Source organism: Neofelis nebulosa, chromosome 7 (genome assembly GCF_028018385.1).
Source record: "Neofelis nebulosa isolate mNeoNeb1 chromosome 7, mNeoNeb1.pri, whole genome shotgun sequence".
Lineage (NCBI taxonomy): Eukaryota > Metazoa > Chordata > Mammalia > Carnivora > Felidae > Neofelis > Neofelis nebulosa.
The window spans coordinates 103,255,859-103,279,784 of NC_080788.1; the positions used below are offsets into that span (position 1 = coordinate 103,255,859).

Below are 23,926 nucleotides of genomic sequence, written 5' to 3' on the forward strand. Positions count from 1 at the left end.
ATTGTTCAAGGTGTTAAAGTAAGTTTGTATCTCTGAAATTTATATACCTGGTGGTTATAGATAAAATTACTTTAAATGAAATATTATTTATAACTGCATTTAAAAGGTACAAGCCCTAAAAACTAACATTTAAAACAGAAAAGTTTCCAAACAATAAAACTATTAAAAGACTCACATATATAAAATACAAAATGGCCACAACACAATTCAACGTGCTTTAAACAAAATATATAAAATTTTGGTCTTCAGATATCTCCCTCAAAGGATTAAATAGGGAAAAGTTTGTTATAATCCACCTTAGAATTGAACACAATTTAGCTAAGATTTTTGCATTATTCATGAATTTCCCTAATCAAAAACTTCATGAAATCTCTTTCAGTCAGGGTAGTAAGAAACGCCTCAAACATAAATCTACTTGGCTTTCTCCTTGCTAGAATTCAGGAAGAAAAGCAGATTCCTATGTATTATGATCCTCACATATAAATGGATCTTCATATAAAATTGTAACATAGGCACTTTAAACCTGAGGGGGCATGATGTCGATTAGAACATGAGCGCTGTAGTCACAAATACCTCGGTTCTGCTCCGTGACCTCTGGCAAGTGACAGCATGAGCCTCCTCAGTTTCCACTTCTTTAGAATGGGTCTAACCTTCAAGTTGACAGGCATATCATGTGAGATCACACGTATACCACCTGGCCCACTTTCCCAGAGTTTTGGGTTCATGCTTTTCTCTGACACCTAAGGGTTTCACTCAGCAACATCCAGCATCCAGCATGTTGATGCCTTGATACACATCAAGAGGAAACTCACTTGATCCTGCCAGTCAGAAAAAGATACCTCAAAATTTTATTGTTTTCCAGAATTACTCCCTAACATCCTAGAAGCTGGCTTCTGACCACATTAAGCTATAGAAACTACTAACATCATCCCCTTCAAATCTCAGTCCTCATGGCTAACGTGTACAAAATGTCTACAGAGCTTCCTGTATGGCAAGCATTGCCCTTACCACTTTTTGTGTACTAACTCATTTCATCCTCACAATAACCCTATAAGATGCATGAGTACTATTAATAGCTCCATTTTACAGATGAGGTAATTGAGGCACTGCCCACAAATAACAGAATTTGAAGCCAGGTAATCTGGCTCAAGTAAACTGTCTCATGACCTCTAGTTTTTGTTCCTTGTCTCTCTTAAAACCATTTTCTGCCAACACACTCTTGGATCTCCTGCTTCTGATATGTCCTTTTAAGACTGTCTGCTGGCTCTTCTCTCATTCTTCTTACTATCTAAATGCAGACATCTGCTAAAGTTCTAGGCCACCCATCTCCTATCACTATTGTGAGGAGCCCAGGTACTCTCCTCGCTTCAGGTATCAGCCTTATACTGATAATTCACAAATTTAAATCTCTGGCCTTAAACCATAATGCCATCTCTTGGCTTATTTAAGTCACTCCCTCTTCCTCTGTACAAATGCAAATCTAACCACCCTCATCTAAAAATTTGCTCCAGTTGCTTTTAGTGCATAACAAAACACTCCAGAATTTAGTGGTGTACAACGATTTTATTATGTCCCTGGATTCTGTGGGTCAGGAATCCAGACAGGACACAGAGAAGATGACTGGCCTCTATGCCTCAATGTCTGTGGCGTCAGTGGAAATGGCTGGGAGCTGGAATCACCTGGGGGAATCTACTCCCCTGTCTATTTTTCAATGCTAGCTGTTGGGGGAGACCTCGGGTACAGCCATCAGCCACAACACCCACTTGTGGTCACTCCATGTGGCACACCTTCCTCACAGCATGTCTGTGGGCTTAGGGCTCCAAAGTGTCCCACAGTCTTAAAACACTTTTCAATTAATCCAATGTTACAGTTTTTCCTCACCATAAAGAAGGACTAGATGAAGTATCATGTGCTTTCTCACATACCTTCTTAATTCTTAGAAGAGCCCAGGCAAAGCAGGTATTACCACCCTTTACAAAAAGGGGAAAACGAGGGGCGCCTGGGTGGCGCAGTCGGTTAAGCGTCCGACTTCAGCCAGCTCACGATCTCACGGTCCGTGAGTTCGAGCCCCGCGTCAGGCTCTGGGCTGATGGCTCAGAGCCTGGAGCCTGTTTCCGCTTCTGTGCCTCCCTCTCTCTCTGCCCCTCCCCCGTTCATGCTCTGTCTCTCTCTGTCCCAAAAATAAATAAAAAACGTTGAAAAAAACAAAAAGGGGAAAACGACAAAGTTTAGAGATATACCAGTAATTATACAGATAGTTAAAAGACAAGATCACATTCAAACTCAGTCTCTATGTACTAACGATCACAACAAAGATCAAGCTCACAATTCTGTATGTCCAACTATTTTTCTCTAATTTCAGGGTAAACATTTTCGGTTACCAGATTTTTCTCGTTAGCTAGGTAGTTAGGAAAGGTTGTATTTCTTTTACTCCTAGATTTGAAACAACTTTGCCATGATACTATTTTTTTAACGTTTTATTTATTTTTGAGAGACAGAGAGAGACAGAGCATGAGCGGGGGAGGGGCAGAGAGAGAGGGAGACACAGAATCTGAAGCCGGCTCCAGGCTCAGAGGCACAGAGCCCCACGCGGGGCTCGAACTCACACGCCGTGAGATCATGACCTGAGCCGAAGTTGGGACACTTAACCGACTGAGCCACCCAGGCACCCGCCACAATATTATTGAATTATCTATTTGAAAATAAATGCACCTACCTCAGAAATCAAAAACTGAAAATGGTGAAAAGTCTTGCTTCTACTCTTATCTGTTACCCCAGTTTATATTCCTGATGAACATGTAAGCACTTGTGTATCCTCCAATTCTTAGTATGAATATAAACAACATGTAACTATGCCCCCTCCCAATTTTCCCTACAAAATATAACTCCTCTGCATAATTTAGCCATTCTAGGGGCCTAGACATTGAGGTTGCTTCCACATTCAACGCTACAGTGATGAACTCTGAGCATATGTCATTTCGTGTGTACAAGTACCTAAGATAAATTCCCAGAGGCAGGATTTTCAAGTAGAATATATAAGTTTATATATGACAGATGTTGCCAAATTATCCTCCATAAGGATAGTTTCCCTTTCAACAGCAGTATTTGTTTCTCCATCACCTTAATAACATAATAGGGTATCAAATTTCTGAACTTTTGACAATCTAACAAGGAAAAAAATGTATCTTGGTGGGAGTCTGTGTGCATTTCCCTTATTGAGGGTGAGGTCAAGCATCTTTCCAACTGTTTAAAGATCCTTTGTATTTCCTGGCCCTTGAACTGTCTGCTTACGTGTCTTCCCAATTTTTCAATTGTGTTTCTGGCCTTTCTCTCACGTTAGTTTCTAGTATCTCTTGTTATATTAGTGTGATTATCCTGTCATCTCTGATAGGAATTGTAAATATTTCCTCCCATTCTGTCATTTGACTTCATTTGTATTGATATTTCATATGTGAAAATTCATAGTTTTTATGTAAAGTTTAATTATTTTCTTTTATGGCTTCTAGACTGAGTCACAACGAGGTAGATATCCACGGCAGAATTAAAGAAATTAACAACCTATATATTTTTAAGCTTTATTTTAAATACTTTTAAACTTACTAAATAGTTGCAAAGATAGCCTAAAGCATTCCCCTATACCTTCTTTATAAAACCCCAGTCGACAAATCCAAAAGGAATTAAAGAACCAAACATCATTATTTTGCAACTTCGAATAATTACTGAATGGCTGGTAACACCTAAAGTTGATCAACTGTAACATCACAAAAAGATAGACAACTAGATTATTTAGCTGTTTCCTGACAGAAGCCCATGCCACACCTCTGAATTATTCTTGACTAAATTTAAGAGTTATTTTCGGTGTGGGGGCAGCGAGGCATACCTCTAAATCTACTAGTATATAAGCAATACAGGAGCTAAAGGAACATGTTAAACTAAATCATACGAAAATAATGAGCAAAACCCAGAATGTAGGAAATCCTATAGGACAGACGACCCTGTTTCTTCGAAAAGTTATTAGGGGATAAAAAGGAATATCAAACTGTAACAAACTAAAAGAGAATTAGACATTTATCAAATATAATGTGTGAATCTTGTTTGAATCCTTATTCAAAGAAACCAATTTGTAAAGAACACCTGTGGGAAAATCAGAGAAATGTAAACACTGGTTAGATATTCTAAAGTAAGGAATTTATGTTAATTTCAAGCATAATATTTTTAGGTTTTTATAATTTAGATATAGTGAAGTATTTATCAATGAAATGACATATCTGGGATTTGCTTTAAAATAAGTCAGTGATGGAAGGTATAGGAGCCAGAAGGGATAACACAAGATAACCTATGTTTATGTTAACAGTTGAGGCTACGTAAAAGGCACTTGGCAGGCAGCTCGTTATCTTATCCTAATTTTGTGTACATTTGAACATTTATATAATATCTTAAAAACTGGTTACAATCCTGACAGATTTTCTAGAGATCCCTCCCCATGATAATTTTTATGTGCCAGGGAAATAGTCCAGTCACTTCAACACCTTGAAATAATATGTTGGCTGGCTGTAACAGTTACCTCACCCAACAGGTGAGTTTCTGCAGGTACAGGACTCTATGACTCTACAAATATGTCTAAAGGGTGTCCTCTGGCCTAAAGTATTCAAGAGATGCAGTTGGAACAACTTGTAGCTTCTTTCATAAAGAAAAATCCTCTGCATTTTTCTTTAGTGTATAAAACAGCCAGTATTATGGAGCACCTATGTCTGGAGCGTTGTAGAAGAAAGATAAGAGTTAAGAAGGGGCCTTTGTCTTTATGAAATAAATTCAAACATTCATCAAGTCGTCCACATGTGCTGGGCAATTTGCTAGGGATTCAATGATGAGTACAAACAGTCCCTCTTCTCCAAAAGAGTCTAAAAAACTGCTACTGAGGCTATCAGACAAAATTCTAGTGAGTAAATGTCCTCTCAGCCCTGACTGTAACAAATTTACCTCAGTTCACAAAATCTTTGATTAGCCCAATACAAATTATCCTCTAATTACCACAAACTCAATAGAGAATGTAGAACCGTAGGGAATATATTCATTTATATAAACGGGAATTAGGAATGGTTCATATAATCCAGGACTCATAATCTAAGATTCATCAAAGATTAGATAGTTGCCCTCTCCTGGCAAATTTTAATACTGCAGTCTGGCTCAACCTAATACTGGGATCAAATTACAGGGGTATACTGCAAATAAATCAGTGCGGGAATACCCAGCCATGAAGGAGTTTCAAGAGTTGAACAAAGAAAACAGCAATTTTTTAAGAAGGAGAGGGAAGGGGGTAAGGGGGAGTTAAATAAATCAGTTAAATATTATTAGTAAAATTAAACAGAATGTCAGAGATTAGGACTCTTATTCTCTATCATCCTCCCAACACTGCTACTTTCAAGATAGGATCTTGGACAGGTCCTCTCTGTATTTCAGTTTCCTTACCTATAAAATGGGAATAATATCACCTACCCCCTAGGGCTCTTGTGAAGGCAACAAAGGTTATGCATGTCAAGGACTCAGCACCTAGTTAAATCCTCAGCAGTGTCTGTTGTTATTCAGATGTCAGCTCAGGCTTCCCTGCTTCTATCTCCCAACACAGATAAACTCCTTTGCTAAGTGCTCTCCTTGAGCACTCTTTATCCTTACATCCCTCAATCAGTAATCACACACACTCACTCAGGTGATTCTGATGACTATCTGTTTTTGTCCAAAAGACTGTAAATTCCATAAGGGCAGACACTCATCCTGTGTTCCTAGCATTCAGTGTGGGGCCTGGCACTCAGCAAATTTGTTAAATGAAACTGTAAAATTGCCAGTCGGTATTTTGAATAATCGTATTTAGCACTGGTATAGGTATAGGTTGAATTGTGTTCCCTCCCCAAAAAGATACCTTGAAATCCTAAACCCTCATACCTCAGAATGTGACCTATATGGAAATAAGCTAATTACATCTGCAATTACTATAACTAAGACGGGGCATACTGGACTACAGTGGACTCAGTCCTAGGTGACTGGTATCTTTAAAAGAGGAGAATTTGGACAGCAACAGAGGCAGGGATTAGAATAATGCGAGCAGACAAACACTGAGGATTGATAGCTACCACCAGAAGCTGGGCAGAGGCAAAGAAAGTTCTCCCCACTACAATTTTCAGAGGGAGTATAGTTGCACCCACACCTTGATTTTGGACTTCTAGCCTCTAAATAACAGAGCTCTACTGTCTCACAGTTCTAAACATCCCAATTTGTGGTACTTTGTGTCAGCCAATGAAACTAAGAGAAGCATTAATTTGATGGCTTTGTTTGGTATTTAAAGGTATGTATAGGGATTTTTTTTTTCTCCAAGGCCAGAAAAATTGTTTATAGATAATATATTTTTAAAAGAAACCATTAGGGCAAGTTTTTCTCGTCTATTCTCAATGACTTCTTAATGGCTTTTTAAAAACATGCTCGGGGCGCCTGGGTGGCGCAGTCGGTTAAGCGTCCGACTTCAGCCAGGTCACGATCTCGCGGTCCGTGAGTTCGAGCCCCACGTCGGGCTCTGGGCTGATGGCTCGGAGCCTGGAGCCTGTTTCTGATTCTGTGTCTCCCTCTCTCTCTGCCCCTCCCCCGTTCATGCTCTGTCTCTCTCTGTCCCAAAAATAAATAAAAAACGTTGAAAAAAAATTTTAAAAACATGCTCATTTTTTTTTAATGTGTTTTTTATTTTTGAGAGAGACAGAGAGAGGCAGAGAAAGAGAGGCAGAGAGAGGGAGACAGAGGCTCCGAAGTAGGCAGCAGACCGCAGTGGGCAGCACTGACAGCAGAAAGCCCGATAAGGGGCTCAAACTCATGAACCCTGAGATCATGACCTCAGCTGAACTTAACCAACTTAGCCACCCAGGCTCCCCTTTAATGTTTATTTATTTATTCTGAGAGGGGGGAGAGTGTGAGCAAGGGAGGGGCAGAGAGAGAGGGAGAGAGAGAATCCCAACGCCTGTCAGCACATAGCCCGACAAGGGGCTAGATCTGACAAACCAGGAGATCATGACCTAAGCCAAAATCAAGAGTCGCTTAACCAACTGAGCCACCCAGGCACCCCAATGACTTAACAGCTTTAATCAACTTTGACTACTCCCCAATTCCAGTCATATATTCCAACAGCCTCATTATTTTTAGTTCTTTATTCATAGTACTCTTTCTGGCAATAAACAGAATTAAGTCCTACATAAGTATTCATTAGCAAAATAAAATAAAAATCATTAGTGAATCAAGATTTAGATGAACTACATACATCCAAAAATAGCACCTCAATGATGAGATTAAGTTTTCTTTAATATACTTTCAAACTTGGGACGTAAAGTCACCTTTCACCCACAATATGGGAGGGATAGTAAAAAATTTGACTTTCTGTTCCCATTCATACCTTATAAATTGTTACAATTTTTAGTTCTTCGTCAGTCTGATTTGTTAAATCACAAAAATCTGTGATTCAAAAAGAAAAAAACAAAAACCTTTGTAAGTGCTAAGCACATTCAGCACGAAGTGGCTAAGACTCATTTTTGTATAAACAAAGTATCTAATTGCCTTGTGTTATCTTTAAGGAATAGATATAATCTTGCAGTGAAAATGATTGAGGCAGGGACAAGACTCCTCAACCCTGGTGGGTTAAGAAGTTCATCACCTGTGGTACCATCTCCTCATGCTACATTATACACATGCTCAAAATTTGGGACACTGTCAACTTGATTTATGAAAACTGCTTTGGCATCCTGGATAAGACAAGCTAAAACCTACTTTAACTAAAAATGTGACAGAAGAGTCAAGACTCTTGAGTGTTCCCATAAACTCATAAAGAGGACAATTGATGAGACAAGTTACATGCACTTAACCTTTAGTAGATAATGTTATTTAAGAATTATTGCCATTTACACCCAGGAGGGCACAGGGAATAGAAAGGGTCAGACACAGACAGGGACAAGGCGACCAAGAACCCCAGAGAATAGTAGACCCTCCAATGTAATTAAGGTTCTGAGTAAAATATAGGAAATATAGGAAAGATCCCTTATTGAGAAAGGAGACATCATCAAGGTAAACTCTGAATACATACAAAAACTAGGATGTGGTTAAATGGAAATGGGACAGCAACAGATAAAGATGAGCTGGTCCAAGAATCACCATGTGATGCCAGATTCAAAAGAGAGCCAGTTTCTGGGAGAGGTGACAGTATCTCTTTCAGAACTCCCTCCCAGGCTACAAGTTAAAGCCCAGTGGTGAACAATAACCAGGAGGCTTGCACAACCCTCACATAGCCCCATCCCCGCTGGTCAAAGATGTACCCATGGTAAGGTACACACTGGAATGTAGAGGAGAGGTCATGGAGAGAAGGGGCAGTGCAGGGAGAAATGACAAATTCCCCAGAACACCAGAATTTAGCATCAGTCCACTCAGGAGAAACAAAAAATAATTCGGAGAATACTTTGGGGAATTTTCTATTTTACAACACTGAAGTCAATACCATTAACCAGGAATTAATATAGACAGATATAAAAATACAGAGTATCTTGTTTACAAGCATATAAAAGTGAGAGTTTGAAAGAAGTTTGTTTCTATCCAAAACAATTTATGTAGTCACTGACTTATGCTCTCTAAAGAAATAAAAATTAGAGATTGTGCAGAATTGTTTTATTAGTCTCTGCCATATTTGCTACAGACTTAAAAATCTCCTTCCTTCTCTCTCCCACCTAGGCTGGCCCACTATCTGGACCACTGCCATTTGAAGTTTATTCCTTTAAGTTCAGCATCATCCTCGTTGTCCTCTCCTCTCCGTCTTCTGTACCTCTAAGAAATAGATGTTAATTCCTTAAGTGTGATCCCTTAGAGGCTTTCAAACTTTTGACCACAACCCAAAGTTCAGAAATATATTAACATTTGGAGCCAGTACGCACCAAAAAAAATATACCTCTAAAGTGGACTCAGAAGCTCCTCACAACTTGTATCCTTACTTCATGTTATAAACGCATCTTTCCCATTCTACTCCACCTACTTCATTTTTTAAAAATGTTTATTATTACTGAGAGAGAGACCGCAAGTAGGGAGAGGGGCAGAGAAGGAGAGGGACTGGGGGAGGGGGGTGGACAGAGATTCCGAAGCGGGCTCCACACTGACAGCATCCAGCCCGACGTGGGACTCGAATTCACAAACCATGAGATCGATCGTGACCTGAGCCGAAGTCAGATGCTCAACTGACTGAGTCACCCAGGCGCCCCTCCACCTATTTTTTTAAGTTTTTTAAAATTTATTTTGAGAGAGAGAGCAAGTAGGAGAGGGGCATAGAGAGAGAGGGAGACAGAATCCCAAGCAAGCTCTGAGCTATCAGTGCAGAACTGGATACAAGGTTTGAACTCGTGAACTGTGAGATCATGACCTGAGCTGAAATCAAGAGTTGGGTGCTTAGCCAACTGAGCCACCCATGCGCCCCTACTTCACCTTTTTTTATGCTGGTAACCCAATGGTTAGGTCACAACTCACAGTTTGAAATACTTAGTAGGTAAGACACAAGATAGCAACATAAGAAAGGAAGTAAGAGTTTGGCATTCAGGCTGTGGGAATTCAAACACCAGCCCTACCACTTGAAGCTGTCAATTTCTCTACCTCATTGTCTTTATCATGGGGATAAGAGAACAGTGTTTATCTCAAAACTAAGGATTAACCAAGACTCTCCACAGAAAGCACTTAAAGCATCAAAAATATTCAATTAATGGCTGGTAATAATTCTTAAATGGTCTGTGGACTTTTTTCATTATGGTAAAATATACATAAAATTCATCATTTTAACCATTTTAAAGTGTACAGTTCAGTGGCATTTAGTACATTCACAATGTTGTACAAACATCACCACCTCTCTAGTTCCAGAACATTTTCATAACCCCAAAAGGAAATCCATTAGGCAGCCACTCCCCATTCTATCCTCCTCCCCAGGCCCTGGCAACCCCTAATCTACTTTCTGTCTCTAGGTCCAGAGACCTTTTTAAGTAATAAATTAACATTTTACTGAAACAATTTTCTAAGGTATATGGAAGTGTTCTTTGGATTCATTAGCCCTACGGCTCATGAGACAAACTTCTGCTCACCATTTGTTTAAATAAACCTTGTGGGTTAGGTAATTCTGTGACCTGTCTTTGGAGTCAGAAACCCCTCCTGTGAATTTGGAGAGATTCCCAAAGTCTGCCCCATGTTATGGAGGAGACTGTATTCAGTGTCCACAAGAGACAGAATGAGCAAGACCCTAAAAGAGGTTTCTTCATTACCTTGTGGAAGATCACCGAATGACAGAATATTCACCAAATGCAGATTGCTTATTCTTCAGTCTCTGCATTTTGAAATTCTGCTCGAGTCTCAGAAATTTTTCCATCAAGAGGTAAAAAAGTGAACTTGGACACAGAACTAGAGGCCCATTTCTTGGCTTTAGTGTGTAGTATCATTTCCTTTTGGGGCCCCACCCCTCTCTCACTGATTTCCCACCCTTCCTTTGGGGTGTGGAAGACTGGGCAAAAAATAACTTTGTCCTTCCCAGGATCTACTGGGTGAGTCGCCGGATACTTGATCAAGAAAATAACAGGGACAGGGAGTTACCTTGCAAAGCAGCACTGTTATTCCTTGAGACATGATGAAGGCAGAGACTTCTCAGGCCAAATAAATAAATGTCACCAAGAGGCACAGAAGATTTGAACTGGAAAACAACGTCCTTGGTCCCAGTTGCAGAAGTCAGACTATACCTTTCTCTTTTGTGAAGACCAACACCGTTCACCCAGCAAATAAGCAGCGAAGTCCTCATTTTCCATTCTCCCTACCCATCTCCTACAGCTTTCTGGCCTTCTGGGTGAAAGCCTGACCCGCCTCAAGCACGGATAGCATTGGGCAAACCCCGCTTAGAGGTACTCCGATTCCGGGTCCCAGAACTCAGCAAACCTTCCCGACTCCCAGGGAAGAGCTCTTTGGCTTTTGAGCTTTTACAGTGGGGGCGGGGGCTTCAAACAGCAAACTCGCCCGAGAAACCTCACGCCTCAAACCCTGGGAACATCCTGAGATGGAGTGAACTTGATGTGGACACAAACTACACCTTTCCGAAGACCCGGGTGCCCCCAGGCAAGTCAGTGAGAGTGCGGATCTCTGAGTTTGCCACAAAGGATCACCCCCAGCCTCCAAGCAGACGAAGCCGAAGTTTCACCCCAGATCTATCAAAGAGTGAGACCTCGAGAAAAAGACCTGGGAAGCCCTCCCTTCCGCAAGCGCCAGGTGATTCTAATCCTGGCAAGTGTGGGTCCAGCACGTGCTTCAAGCATCCGGCCCTGGACGCTCAGGCAAAAGGGGCTCCAGCCGCCCACCTGGCAGGGAGCTCAGTGACCGCGGTCCCAGCGCCCCGAGGCTCAAGGAGACGGCTGCGCGCAAGGCAGGGAGGACCCCGCAAGGACTGCTGCGTGGACCCCACGGCTGCCTCCCTGGGCGCCAGAAATGCGTCCCGCGCAGGGCTCTTTCCAGCGGGGCCAGCGCAGAAGGCGGGGTGTGGAAGGGACAGCACTCGGTTCACTCCGCCAAGAGTGAAGCAACTCCGGAAACTTCCCGGAGCCGGCGCGCGCCTCCCGCCGCCACCTACTCGGCGCCCCGCAAGCCAGAGCAGCCCGCGCCCACGCCGCGGGCGGGCGCACTGACCTGAGATGGTCTCCTGGTAGCCCTTCGTGAAAAACTGCATGGCTGTGGCCGCCCTCCAGGGCGTCTTGAGCAGTCCCTGCCGCTGGGGGTCCTCTCCTAGCGAGCGCAGGATAGACGAGTAGGCGGCCGCCAGGTTGGGGAGGTTCAGCTCATTATCCTCCTCGCTGCGGGGCCGTTCGCCCTTCCAGCCGTCCGCCGGCTGGACGCTCTTGGTTTCCGGCCGCGGCGGCTTCTCGGCCGGCCCGCTCGGCCCGGGTCGCGGCGACTCCCCCTCGGGGAACCCATTACTGCACCTGGCACCCCGCGGCTTGGCCGGCGCCCGCACCGGACCCTTCTCCATGGACCTGCCGCTGCCGCTTCGGAGGGACTCTGGGACTCTTCGGGGACTGCAAGCAAATTGCACCGGCGGCCGCAGGCAATAGGCTGTGGCCGGGATAACCTCAGGAAAGTAGGCGACGGGCCTGTAATACTCTTCCACCCAGGGACAGCTGAGGGCTAGGGAGCGCTGCGGTGCCTCCTTTTTATGGGCTGGCGGCTCTGGCGGCGCCGCGAAGCGTTCCCATTGGCCGGAGCCTCCGCGCGTCACGGCGCTCGCCCCGCCCCCTCGCCTGTCCTCTGCCCCGCTCCCGAGAGGGGGCGGCCCCGCGGGCTGGGCGCGAGCGGGGCTCGACCCCGCGAGTTCCGGAAAGGCAGCCACCGGGGGCAGTGGAGCAGACCCGCGCCAGCCGGGAGGAGGGGGTTGCATCCCTCGGGTTGTGGCGGCGCGAACCGAATCCGGACGGAGGCAGATGTCGAGTGCTGGAACCTAGGCTGGACGCCCGGAGGGGATGCACGCTCCGGGCGCCCGGCGAGCCCTCGCCTCTTCGGCAAAGAGAATGCTGCTCAGAAGTGCTTGTGTCCCCTCGCTCTAGGAGAGATGACCAAACAGGTGGGCTCGCCGGGGAAAAGACTGCGTTAAGCTGTCGGTAAGGAAACCAACTCTTACGCTTTTAGGGCGAGAGAATAATATGACATGACACTCTTGCGTTCGTTAGTTTAAAATATGGCCAACGCACCTGCCACCTATGAGAACCCACTCGCCGCTCTGAGGGAGAGTGTTGCATCAAGTGGACCTTACGTGAGTCCCTGTATCTAGGAGGATGGCATTTGTGATGGCCAGAACTTTGGCCCTGGAGAAGAATTGATTTGTAAGCGAGGAAAAGTTAGGACTTTCATTAAAAACCCATTTGCGTTCTGTGGGTATTTGGTACTGATCATTTTGGAGTGACGTGCTAAGCTCCTTTCCCCTGATGTTGGTACAAATTGTGAAACGTTATTGATCAACTGGACTTGTAACCAGTGACATCACCTTTGACTGTTTTCTTTAAGATTAAAAAATGTGGGGTTTTTTAAATGGGCTTTTTATCCCCCCTCGCTGGGAGGATTATTTCTTAATGCCAAAGGTAGGTTTTAAACATGTGTCAAATTATTAACATGATTTGCTCCAGAGTTTCTCATGCTGACTTTCTGACATATATACAGGTATTTAAAAAGCTTAGAATCAGACGAACCAGAAGGAAAGCCCTTGAAATTATTCTATACTGATATATACTATCAGTATTATATCATATTTTATGATGATTATATTTATTAATATTATTACTTATTTATATGTATTAATTATTTGTTAATATTATAATTATTAATTAGTATTATTGGAACAGGCGTAGCCCTGTTGTTAACATCAAGGAGGGAAATATGGAAATTACTTGGCCTCCTCAGCACCTTTAGTCTAAAATAGAAGTATTTGGGAGAATGTGCCTTTTAAAGATAATTGTTGAATTTCTACATACATTAAAGACCAAGATACATAAATCTAGAAACATGACCATCTCTTTGAAAACCTCTTTGTCACTCTGCTAACATTTTTGTAGCACCCCCCCCCCCCCCCCCCCCCGCCCTCAGCAAATTCTTGCAACACTTTTTCCCTGTAAATGCACTGCCCACTGTCCACTGATATTTCCTGGTCAGAGTTATCCACTGGGTCTCAAACTGTTTCAGCATAGCTGCAGACAGCGCTAAAGAATGGTCTTGTAGAGGGGCGCCTGGGTGGCGCAGTCGGTTAAGCGTCCGACTTCAGCCAGGTCACGATCTCGCGGTCCGTGAGTTCGAGCCCCGCGTCAGGCTCTGGGCTGATGGCTCGGAGCCTGGAGCCTGTTTCCGGTTCTGTGTCTCCCTCTCTCTCTGCCCCTCCCCCGTTCATGCTATGTCTCTCTCTGTCCCAAAAATAAATAAAAAACGTTGAAAAAAAAATTAAAAAAAAAAAAAAAAAAAAAGAATGGTCTTGTAGGGGTACCTGGGTGGCTCAGTTGGTCGAGCGTCTGACTTTGGCTCAGGTCATGATCTCACGTTTGAGCCCAAGTGGGGCTCTGTGCTGACAGCTCAGAACATGGAGCCTGCTTCAGATTCTGTGTCTCCCTCTGTTTCTCTGTCCCTCCCCGCTTGTGCTCTATCTCTGTCTCTCAAAAATAAGCATTAAGAAAAAAAAAGAATGGCCTTGTATTTAACAAATGAAAAGAAAGATACCAAGTGAGGTACTTTTTTAAATGGAGGGATTCAATGAAGACGCTTTCAGTAAGAATTTTTAAATTTTTAGTGGCAATCTTTTTCCTTCCTTTAAAAACATTTGTAAACGTTAACTAATATCATATTCCCCAAAGACAACTTCTAATTAAATTTTTACCCTAAAAATTAACATTTTCTTATAAACACTGCTACTGAAGCATTAGCACTTTTGTTGCCAAATAATGCAAAATCTCCAGATTTGTTCGATAATATAATTAGTTGTAAAATGGAGGCAATGCCTTTCAGCCAAATGCCCAGAGGTAATATAAGGAAACTTTAAAGTCACCTTTATATAAACAGTTTAACAGTGAAATGTAGGTACTTGGCAGGGGTAGTTACAAGTGGAAATGAGAGAAAAAAGAGGAATAAACTAAAATAGGAGGGACATGTTCCCAGAATTTATTAGCACAAAAAAGTGCAACAGTAAAACTATGTGCATTCTCAAGCAGGAATTGTAATGGCATGTATGTATCTAACCCAGTAAGGGACCCATTTTCACCTTGGACCCAACCTGGGAGTTGCTTTGTATCAAAAGGCCAAGGAATTTTTTTTTTTTTTTAATTCTCCCACTTTTAGGAAAGTAGCAGAACAGAGAAACAGATGAGTGAGATCCACAGTATCAGAGATTGAATACTGCAGGGCTATAGAAATATATAGTCACTTGCCAAGGGTAGCAGGGAACTAATGTTAGGAATCTGTCAATGGTAACTTGAAAAAAGGAAATTTCTTTAAATACACTTGATGATGATTGTATATTTGAGATTCAAACTTTAGAGGATATTCTTGCATAAGGTGGAAAAACACACAGGAAAAGTGTCCTTATTCCACTCCTAACTTCCAGAAGTAGGACTATGGAATCAGTGCAATCCTGAGATGTCTCACTAAATCCCTCAAGTATCAGGAGAAGCAAACTAAATTGAGGCCTTTATCTTTCTTCTCTTCTGACTGAGGAGGAATGGGACAACTTTTGGAGAGAAAATGGAAGAACACAAACACTGAGCTGAGTCTCTGAGATGGAAGGAAGGATCAAGGGCTCCATGCTGACTTGAGGAAACTGTCCAAAGCCCAAAGGTACCTCACAAGGGTAGGGTAGATACCCCAAATGTCACATGTTCCTGGCAGGGGATCTTAGATACCATTTCAAAAGAACTACCACATGCTAAAAACAGGGATACTAAGGAAGAGTACACTCTACCACAGATGAACACTGTCCCAACCTTCATAATCCCTTATAGAAGAAAGGATATATTACAGTCACCTCAAGTCCCCAACTGTAGCAGAGTCAGCAAAGCAAATGAGTTTCTGCAATAATGGGAAACACAAAGAAGTCACCCTCAATAATATCAGGAATGGATAGAACAGAGAAATAACATGGCAACCATGCAAACGTGTAACAGCCAAACTTAAACTAAACAAGGGCAGAAATAATACAGCACAAAGAAGACACAAACACAAAGAGTGCAACTGAGTAGGAAGTAAAGCTCATGGAACAGAAGCAAATAGCTCACAAATGTTTTATGCTACAAAACAAATTAATAAAAACATGGGTTCAAGATGATAAAAAAAAACAAGATAATAAAATTGAAAAAGGAGTTACAGATCTAAGGAAATATATTGAGGACCATCATTATTATGGAATTTGTTTAAAAGAACTATATATAAAATAGACACTGTTAAAAATTTAATTACTGGGGCACCTGGACGGCCAACTCTTGGTTTTGACTCAGGTCATGATCTCATGGTCATGAGATCAAGCCCCATGTGGGACTCCACACTAGGCATGAAGCCTGCTTGGGATTCTCTCTCTGTCTCTCTGTCTCTCTCAAAAAGTAAAAAAATAGGGGCACATGGGTAGCTCAGTCGGTTAAGCATCTGACTCTTGATTTCAGCTCAGGTCATGATCTCACATTTTGTGGGTTTGAGCCCTGCATGGGACTCTGGGCTGACAGTGCAGAACCTGCTTGGGATTCTATCTCTCCCCAATCTCTCTACTCCTCCCCCGCTCATCCATGCTCTCTCTCTCAAAAAACAAAACAAAACAAAAAACAAAAAATTAATAGTAAATTAAAATAAAAATAAAAAATAAAATAAAAAACCTTAAAAAATTTAATTACTGACATGGAGAAAGGCAGGTGAATGAATGCAGAATAAGAGACAAAGATGAGAGCTATTAGAGAAGACAAAGATGATCCAGCATAAGAATAATTAGGGTTCTTGAAATAGAGAACTCAACAAATGGGAGGGAATATAGTCAAAAATATGATACAAGCAGATTTCTGTACTAGAAATAAACCCTTATATTTATACGCAGTTGATTTTCAAAATGAGTGCCAAGACGATTAAACAGGGTAAAGAGTCTTTTCAACAAATGATACTGGGACAATCGGATACCCTCTTGCATGTAGCAAAAGAAAGAACTCGGTGGTGGGGAGATGGGTGAAATAGTTGAAGGGGATTAAGAGGTATAAACTTCCAGTTATAAAATAAATAAATCACAAAGAAGAAAAATATAGTGTAGGGAATATAATCAGTAACATTCTTTACTTTTTTATTTTAGAGAGAGAGTGTGAGCAGGGGAAAGGGGCAGAAAGAGAGAGAGAGAAAAAAAAAATGTCAAGCAGGCTCTACACTCAGTGCAGAGCCCAACATGGGGCTCAATCCCACAACCTTGGGATCATGACCTGAGCCGAAATCAAGAATCAGTCATTCAACTGACTGAGCCACTGAGGTGCCCCTTCTTTTTTTTAAGTAGGCTCTACACCCAACATGGGGTTCAAATTCATGACCCCAAGATCAAGAGTTGCATGCTCTACCAACTAAGCCAGCCAAGCGCTCCAAGTCAGTAATATTCTAATAACATATGGTGACAAATGGTAACTACAGTTATATGATGAGCATTGTCTATAGAATTATGAGTTCACTATGTTATACACCCGAAACTAATATAACATTGCATGTCAACTATAAAAAAAAAGAAGTTGGATCACTATCTCACATCATATACAAAAATTAACTCAAAATAGATCAAAGGCCTAAATGTAATAGCAAAAATTATAAAGTGCTTAGAATAAAACATAGGCATAAATCTTCATGACCTTGGACCAGCTAATTAGATTTCTTAGAAATGACACAGAATGAAAAGATGCTCAACATTACTCATCATCAGGGAAATACAAATCAAAACCACAATAAGATACCATCTCATACCTGTCAGAATGGCTAAAATTAACAACACAGGAAATGACATGTGGCGAAGATACAGAGAAAGGTGAACCCTCTTACACTGTTGGTGGGAATGCAAACTGCTTCAGCCTCTGGACAACACTATGGAGGTTCCTCAAAAAATTAGAAATAGAACTACCCTAAAACCTAGCAATTGCATTCCCAAAGGATACAAATATAAAAATTCAAAGGGGTACATACACCCTGATGTTTAAAGCAACATTACCAACAATAGTCAAACTATGGAAAGACCTCAAGTATCCATTGACTAATGAGTGGATAAAGAAATGTGGTATAGGGGCACCTGGGTGGCTCAGTCGGGTAAGCATCCAACTTCAGCTCAGGTCATGATCTTACAGTTTGTGAGTTCAAGCCCTGTGTTGGGCTCTGTGCTGACAGTTCAGAGCCTGGAGCCTGCTTTGGATTATGTGTGTGTCTCTCTCTCCCTCTCTCTCTCTCTCTGCCCCACCCCACTTGCTCTCTGTCTCTCTCTGTCTCCCAAAAATGAATAAACATTAAAAAAAATTTTTTAAGAAGATGTGGTATAGATACACAATGGAATACTATTCAGCCATCAAAAAAATGAAATCTTGCTATTCACAATGATGTGGATGGAGCTAGAGTATATTATGCTAAGTGAAATAAGTCAGAGAAAGACAAATACCATATGATTTCACTCATATGTGGAATTTAAGAAACAAAACAGATGAACACATGGGAAAGGGGGGAAAAAAGAGGGGGAAACAAACCACAAGAGATTCTTAACAATAGAGAACAAGCTAAGGGTTGATGGAGGGAGGTGGGGAGGTGAGCTAAGTGGGTGATGAGTATTAAGGAGGGTACTTGTTATGATGAGCACTGGGTGTCATATGTAAGTGATGAATCACTAAATTCTACTCCTGAAATCAATATTATACTATATGTTAATTAACTAGAATGTAAATAAAAATTTGAGAAAATAAATAAATGGCCATTTTAAAAAATGTTTTTATCATTTATTTTTGAGAGAGAGAGAGAGATAACATGAGCAGAGGAGGGACAGAGAGAGAGAGAGACACAGAATCTGAAGGAGGCTCCAGGCTCTGAGCTGTCAGCACAGAGCCTGACACGGGTCTCAAACCCATGAATTGTGAGATCATGACCTGAGCCAAAGTCGGACACTTAACCAACTGAGCCACCAGTTGCCCATAAATAAATAAATAAATAAATAAATAAATAAATAAATAGACTCACAAAGTAGAAGCAAAAAAGGGAAAAAGAAAAGATAAACTAGGCTTCACCAAAATTTAAAATATAACCCACAGAATGGGAGAAAATACTTGCAAATCATGTATCTAATAAGGGACTAGTATCTAGAATATATAAAGAACTCTAACAACTCAATAAAAAGACCAATAACCTAATATACAAATGGGCAAAGGATTTGAATTGACATTTCTCCAAAGTAGGTATACACATGACCAATAAGCACATGAAAAGATGCTCAACATTAGCTATCAGGGAAATGCAAATTAGGGCCTAAGTGAATATTACTTCACACCCCCTAGGATGGCTGTATTAAAAAGGACGATAACAAGTATTTCAAAGGATGTGAAGAAACTGGAATTCTTATACACTGCTAGTGGGAATATAAAATAGTGCAGCTGCATTAGAAACTGGCAGCTCCTCAAAAGGTTAAACACAGAATTCTCATATGACCCAGCAATTCCACAACAAGTAGAAACACAGGAGTAACAAAAACATGCCTATACAAAACTTGCACATGAATGTTCATAGCACCATTATTCACAATAGCCCAAAAGTAGAAACAACCCAGGGGTGCCTGGGTGGCTCGGTTGGTTGAGCATCTGACTCTTGATTTCAGTTCAGGTCATGATCTCCTGGTCATGAGATCAAGCCCCCACATTGGGCTCTTTGCTGACAGCATGGAGTCTGCTTGGGATTCTCTCTCCTTCTCTCTCCGCCCCTCCCCCACTTGCGCTTTCTCTCTCTTCCTCTCAGAGTAAATAAATAAACATTAAATAAAAGTGGACACAACTCAAATGTCCATCAACTAATGAGTGGATAAACTGTGATATACATGTACACTGGAATATTATTCAGCCATAAAAATGAAGTACTGATATAGCCAATAACATGAGTGAACCTTGAAAACATTATACTAAGTGAAAAAAGCAGATGCAAAAGGCCACATATTGTGTGATTCTATTGTATGAAATACCTAGAATAAGCAAATGCATCAAGACAAATCAGATTAGTGGTTGCCAAGGCCTTATGGGACTAGGGAGTGACCACTAATAAGTGTGGGTTTCTTTTTGGGGTAATGAAAATTTTCTGGAATTAGTGGTGATATTTGCACAACTTTGTGAATATATTAAAAACTACTAAACTGTACAGTTTAAAAGAATAAATTTTATGGTATATGAATTATATCTCCATAAAAAAGGATATTCCTCTTAAAAACTAAAATACAATTTGCAAAAAATATGTATATATATCCATATATATATAATTTTCTAGAACAATATCTTCTAGAAAAATTTAAGACAGAATGCTTAACACCAAGCTGGATAAACTTCAAGAATAAGGACAGTTTCAAGGATAGAGTTTTTCAAGCATCCATGCAAAAAAACAAAACAAAACAAAACAAAAACAACAAATTGCCTAAAAAGGTTTGGGAGTAAGGACATAGGCTATCCTCCAGTTTTTCCACAGCAACAGTCATTGCCAAAAAAACAATACAATTTTTTTCTGAAGGAGAAAGTTTTATAGCTTTAAGGAAAGTAAGTTATACCCACTCAAGAAAGCATTCAAATACAAGGATACACTGCCTCAAACATGTATGAACTCAGAAAACACAATGTGTATATAAGTTCCTTACTGAGAAAACCACTTGATATGAGATCCTGCTAATTAAGAGATAATCAAAATAAAGAACTCAAGAATTAAGATGGTATGGTAAGCATTTAAATATAAAATCAATTTAAATTTTTTAAATATAAAAACAATTCTAAGTATAAAGCCAATGCTAAAACACCTAATATCACTGTCACAGAACAGAACATGAACAGTATGAACCTGGACAATATAAGAGTAATACAACTAACTGAAACTAAAAATTGAAGAAAGGGAGATGGGCACAGTCTTCACCCTTCATTAAAAAGGGCCAGGAATACTATTTAAGCTGGTGGGGCGCCTGGGTGGCTCAGTCGGTTGGACATCCAACTTCAGCTCAGGTCATGATCTCATAGCTTGTGAGTTCAAGTCCCACGTCGGGTGGGCTCTGTGCTGACAGCTCAGAGCCTGGAGCCTGCTTCAGATCCTGTGTTTCCCTCTCTCTCTGCCCCTTCCCCACTCTCACTCTGTCTCTCAAAAGTGAATAAACATTAAAAAAAAGTTTTTAATATTATTTAAACTGGAACATATTAGTAAAAAAAAAATCTTCATTTTTTTTTTAGCTTTAGAGGAATTGTTAAAGAAATACCACAAAGAAATTTTATGTGTCAACTTGCCCAGATATCTGGTAAAACATTTCTGGGTTCATCTGTGGGGCTGTTTCCAGAAGAGAGTAACATTTGAATTGGTGAACTGAGTCAAGAAGATTGCCTTCCCCAAAGTGGGTGGGCATCATCCAATCTGTGGTGGGCCTGAATAGAACAAAGAGGCAGAGGAAGGGCAAATTCACTCTCTCTGCTTGAACTGAGACACCCATCTTCTCCCACCCTCAGGCATTGGACATCACTGCTCCTGGTTTTCAGGCTTTCTGACAGATCAGGACTTATATCATCAGCCCCCCTCATCCTACACCCATTCTCAGGCCTTATGGACTCAAACTGAAAGTATGGCTCTGGTTTTCCTGGCCTTCCAGCTTGCTGAAGGTAGATTGTGGGACTTTTTGGCCACTATAACCACGTGAGTTAATTCCTATAATAAATCTCCTCTTATATATCTCTCTCTATATATTTTATTGGTTCTGTTTCTCTGGAGAAACCTAACACAGATTTTTCTAAATAGATTTCTTCAGATTTGCTTCAGATCCCTTTTCTTCTATTAAATTCAAATAAAGTAGATGTAAGTGTTTCTTAAAAAACAATTTCTGATAGGATGCTATTTGGCAAAGGGTTTCAACCAGCTTTTACTGAAGAACTGGAAATTCATATTATAATGCCACTGCATGGTATTCATAGTCAGCGACCCACTAACCTGTATGTGGTTCTCATTCTATAGGGTAGGCTCAGTTATAAATTCCATTAAAATCCCAAGTATAGAATAAGCCACATGGAACCCCAACTGAAGACTGGATCCTGATGCCCAGGGTAGACAATCAGGTAATGCCATTTGGGAAGGCTGTTATAGCCATGGTTCTCCTCTGGGTGCGTAACATGTTAATTGCAGCATGGGAAATATGGTAGGGAAAGCAAAACCCAAGTTCCTGTTTCCTGGGCAGCTATGAAAAAAGTCAGGCAACACGTGCTGTCATCACCCTAAATTGTGCTAAGGATGTGAATTCATAGAGATAGCTAGATGTGAAGCATTCTTCAGTCTGTTTGATGATGGGGGTGAGAGTGGGGCTTCAGTCCTGGGATCCCTTCCTTCAATTACTTCCCTGGCTCAGGACCACCTGCAAACCTTCTGTAAAATGCAACAAACCTCTTTCTATCCATGTTCCATTTAAACTTGTCTATGTGAGTAGGCACCAATAAATGATCCCCTAGAGACAATTTCCCCTATCCTGTATTGGACCCAAAACCAGATGTGAACCTTGAGGTTGAGAATCCCAAGCCAACAAGGAGAAATTTAAAGTTTCATGAAATAGTCCAAATGCTTTCACTTTGAGCTGGTTCTTTCAGGGTTTTAGTCCAATTCTGAGTATGTTTAGGTGGCCCTTTCTGGTCTAAAACCCACAATGTGCAAAATATTTGTGGTTTTAGAGATTAACAAAATTAAGTTCGTAATCTGCTCTGAGTTGATCAACTTCAGAGAGGGGTTCCATTGCTATGGCCCCAATGGCCCCATGATGCCATCAAGATCAGGAGTCATTCATTCGTTCAACAAATATTCAGTGAACATCTACTATATGTCAGGCTCTGTGCAAGGCACAGGGAATGCAACAGTGAAAAAAGACACAAACACTCTGCCTTCAAGGAGCTGACATTTATTCATTCAACAAGTTCTTTGATGTTGTTATGTCTACAACATATCTGCTTTTTATTATTATTGATTTTGGAAAAATTCTAGAGACTGTTGCCCCTTAAAAAGTAAAACTATGGGGGCGCCTGGGTGGCTCAGTCGGTTGAGCGGCCGACTTCAGCTCAGGTCATGATCTCGCAGTCCGTGAGTTCGAGCCCCGCGTCGGGCTCTGTGCTGACTGCTCGGAGCCCGGAGCCTGTTTCAGATTCTGTGTCTCCCTCTCTCTGACCCTCCCCTGTTCATGCTCTGTCTCTCTCTCTCTCAAAAATAAATAAACGTTAAAAAAAATTAAAAAAAAAAAAAGTAAAACTATGTAAGCTCACAAGTTAGAAAAAATAAGAGTCATGTCATGTTGTGGTTAAGAAACAACCTGTGGTGTCACACTCTGTGGGTTCATGCCCTGGCTCCATTAATTATCAACTTAGTGACCATGGGTAAGTCTCCTAACCTCTTAAAGCCTCGATTTCTGCATCTGGAAAATGGGTGGTATAATAATAGGACTTTCTCCATAGGCTTGTATGGGGATGTGAGACTATCCAGGTAGAGTTTAGCAATAGCACTAGATACATAACAATTGAGTGACGTATGTTAGCCATTGTTAATAGCAAAGTTGTTTAAAATACAAAAAGAATATTTTAATTATTGAAAGATCCCTTGGAAAAGGAGTATTTAAGTATCGATTTACTCAAGGGAATCTAGTTCGGATCAGAAAAACTTAGTGACATCTCTTATGATTAACTGAAAATTAATCAGAAATTAAAATAATGTGAATCAATAAGAATATTTAGGTCTTTCAGTAATAGATTGTAATTGGGGCAAAGCTTTGTAAATACTGCAAGTTCATTATCTTATTTAATGCACTTTGCACAACCCCTGATCGTGGAAGTACAGAATTATACCTATTCAGTGAATAACATTTCCTGTTAAATGCCCATACATTGAGCTCCTGACCAGGCACTGTGCAGCGGTATGAGTCAGCAAGAAAGGCTGGCAAACTCATGTATGACAGAAAGAATGAGGCAGTGCTCTGCAAAGAGTGCCATCCCCAACACAGCCACGTCTGATGGCAAGGCTGCACATCCCATCTTGGAATGTCCCCTTGTCCCAGTGTCCTCTATCAGTTAATGTGCTACTTATTTCTGGAAGATTCCTAGTTTATCCAGAGTAGAGGATTTGTTTTCTAGTCAGCGGATGC

The 23,926-nt window shown here is 41.2% G+C and overlaps 1 protein-coding gene and 1 long non-coding RNA gene across 8 annotated transcripts in view; one reads left to right on the forward strand and one right to left on the reverse strand.

The window, feature by feature from the left end:
• GCH1 (GTP cyclohydrolase 1) overlaps window positions 1–12,233 on the reverse strand; it is a 155,413-nt gene extending 143,180 nt beyond the window's left edge. For 3 of the 7 annotated variants that reach the window (XM_058740681.1, XM_058740684.1, XM_058740682.1), the window contains exon 1: window positions 11,716–12,230. In XM_058740681.1, the coding sequence (XP_058596664.1) occupies window positions 11,716–12,055 (340 nt within the window). In that variant the 5' untranslated portion in view covers window positions 12,056–12,230. Of the gene's footprint in view, window positions 1–573; window positions 819–1,925; window positions 1,971–7,429; window positions 11,460–11,715 lie in introns of those variants that run through there. The other 4 variants (XR_009264905.1, XM_058740679.1, XM_058740683.1 and 1 more) reach the window with 3 other exon arrangements.
• A 120-nt stretch (window positions 12,234–12,353) lies between these two features.
• LOC131518096 (uncharacterized) overlaps window positions 12,354–23,926 on the forward strand; it is a 61,223-nt gene continuing 49,650 nt past the window's right edge. Inside the window, exon 1 of the long non-coding RNA XR_009264907.1 lies at window positions 12,354–12,680. This is a non-coding gene — a long non-coding RNA (uncharacterized LOC131518096). The remainder of the gene's footprint in view (window positions 12,681–23,926) is intronic.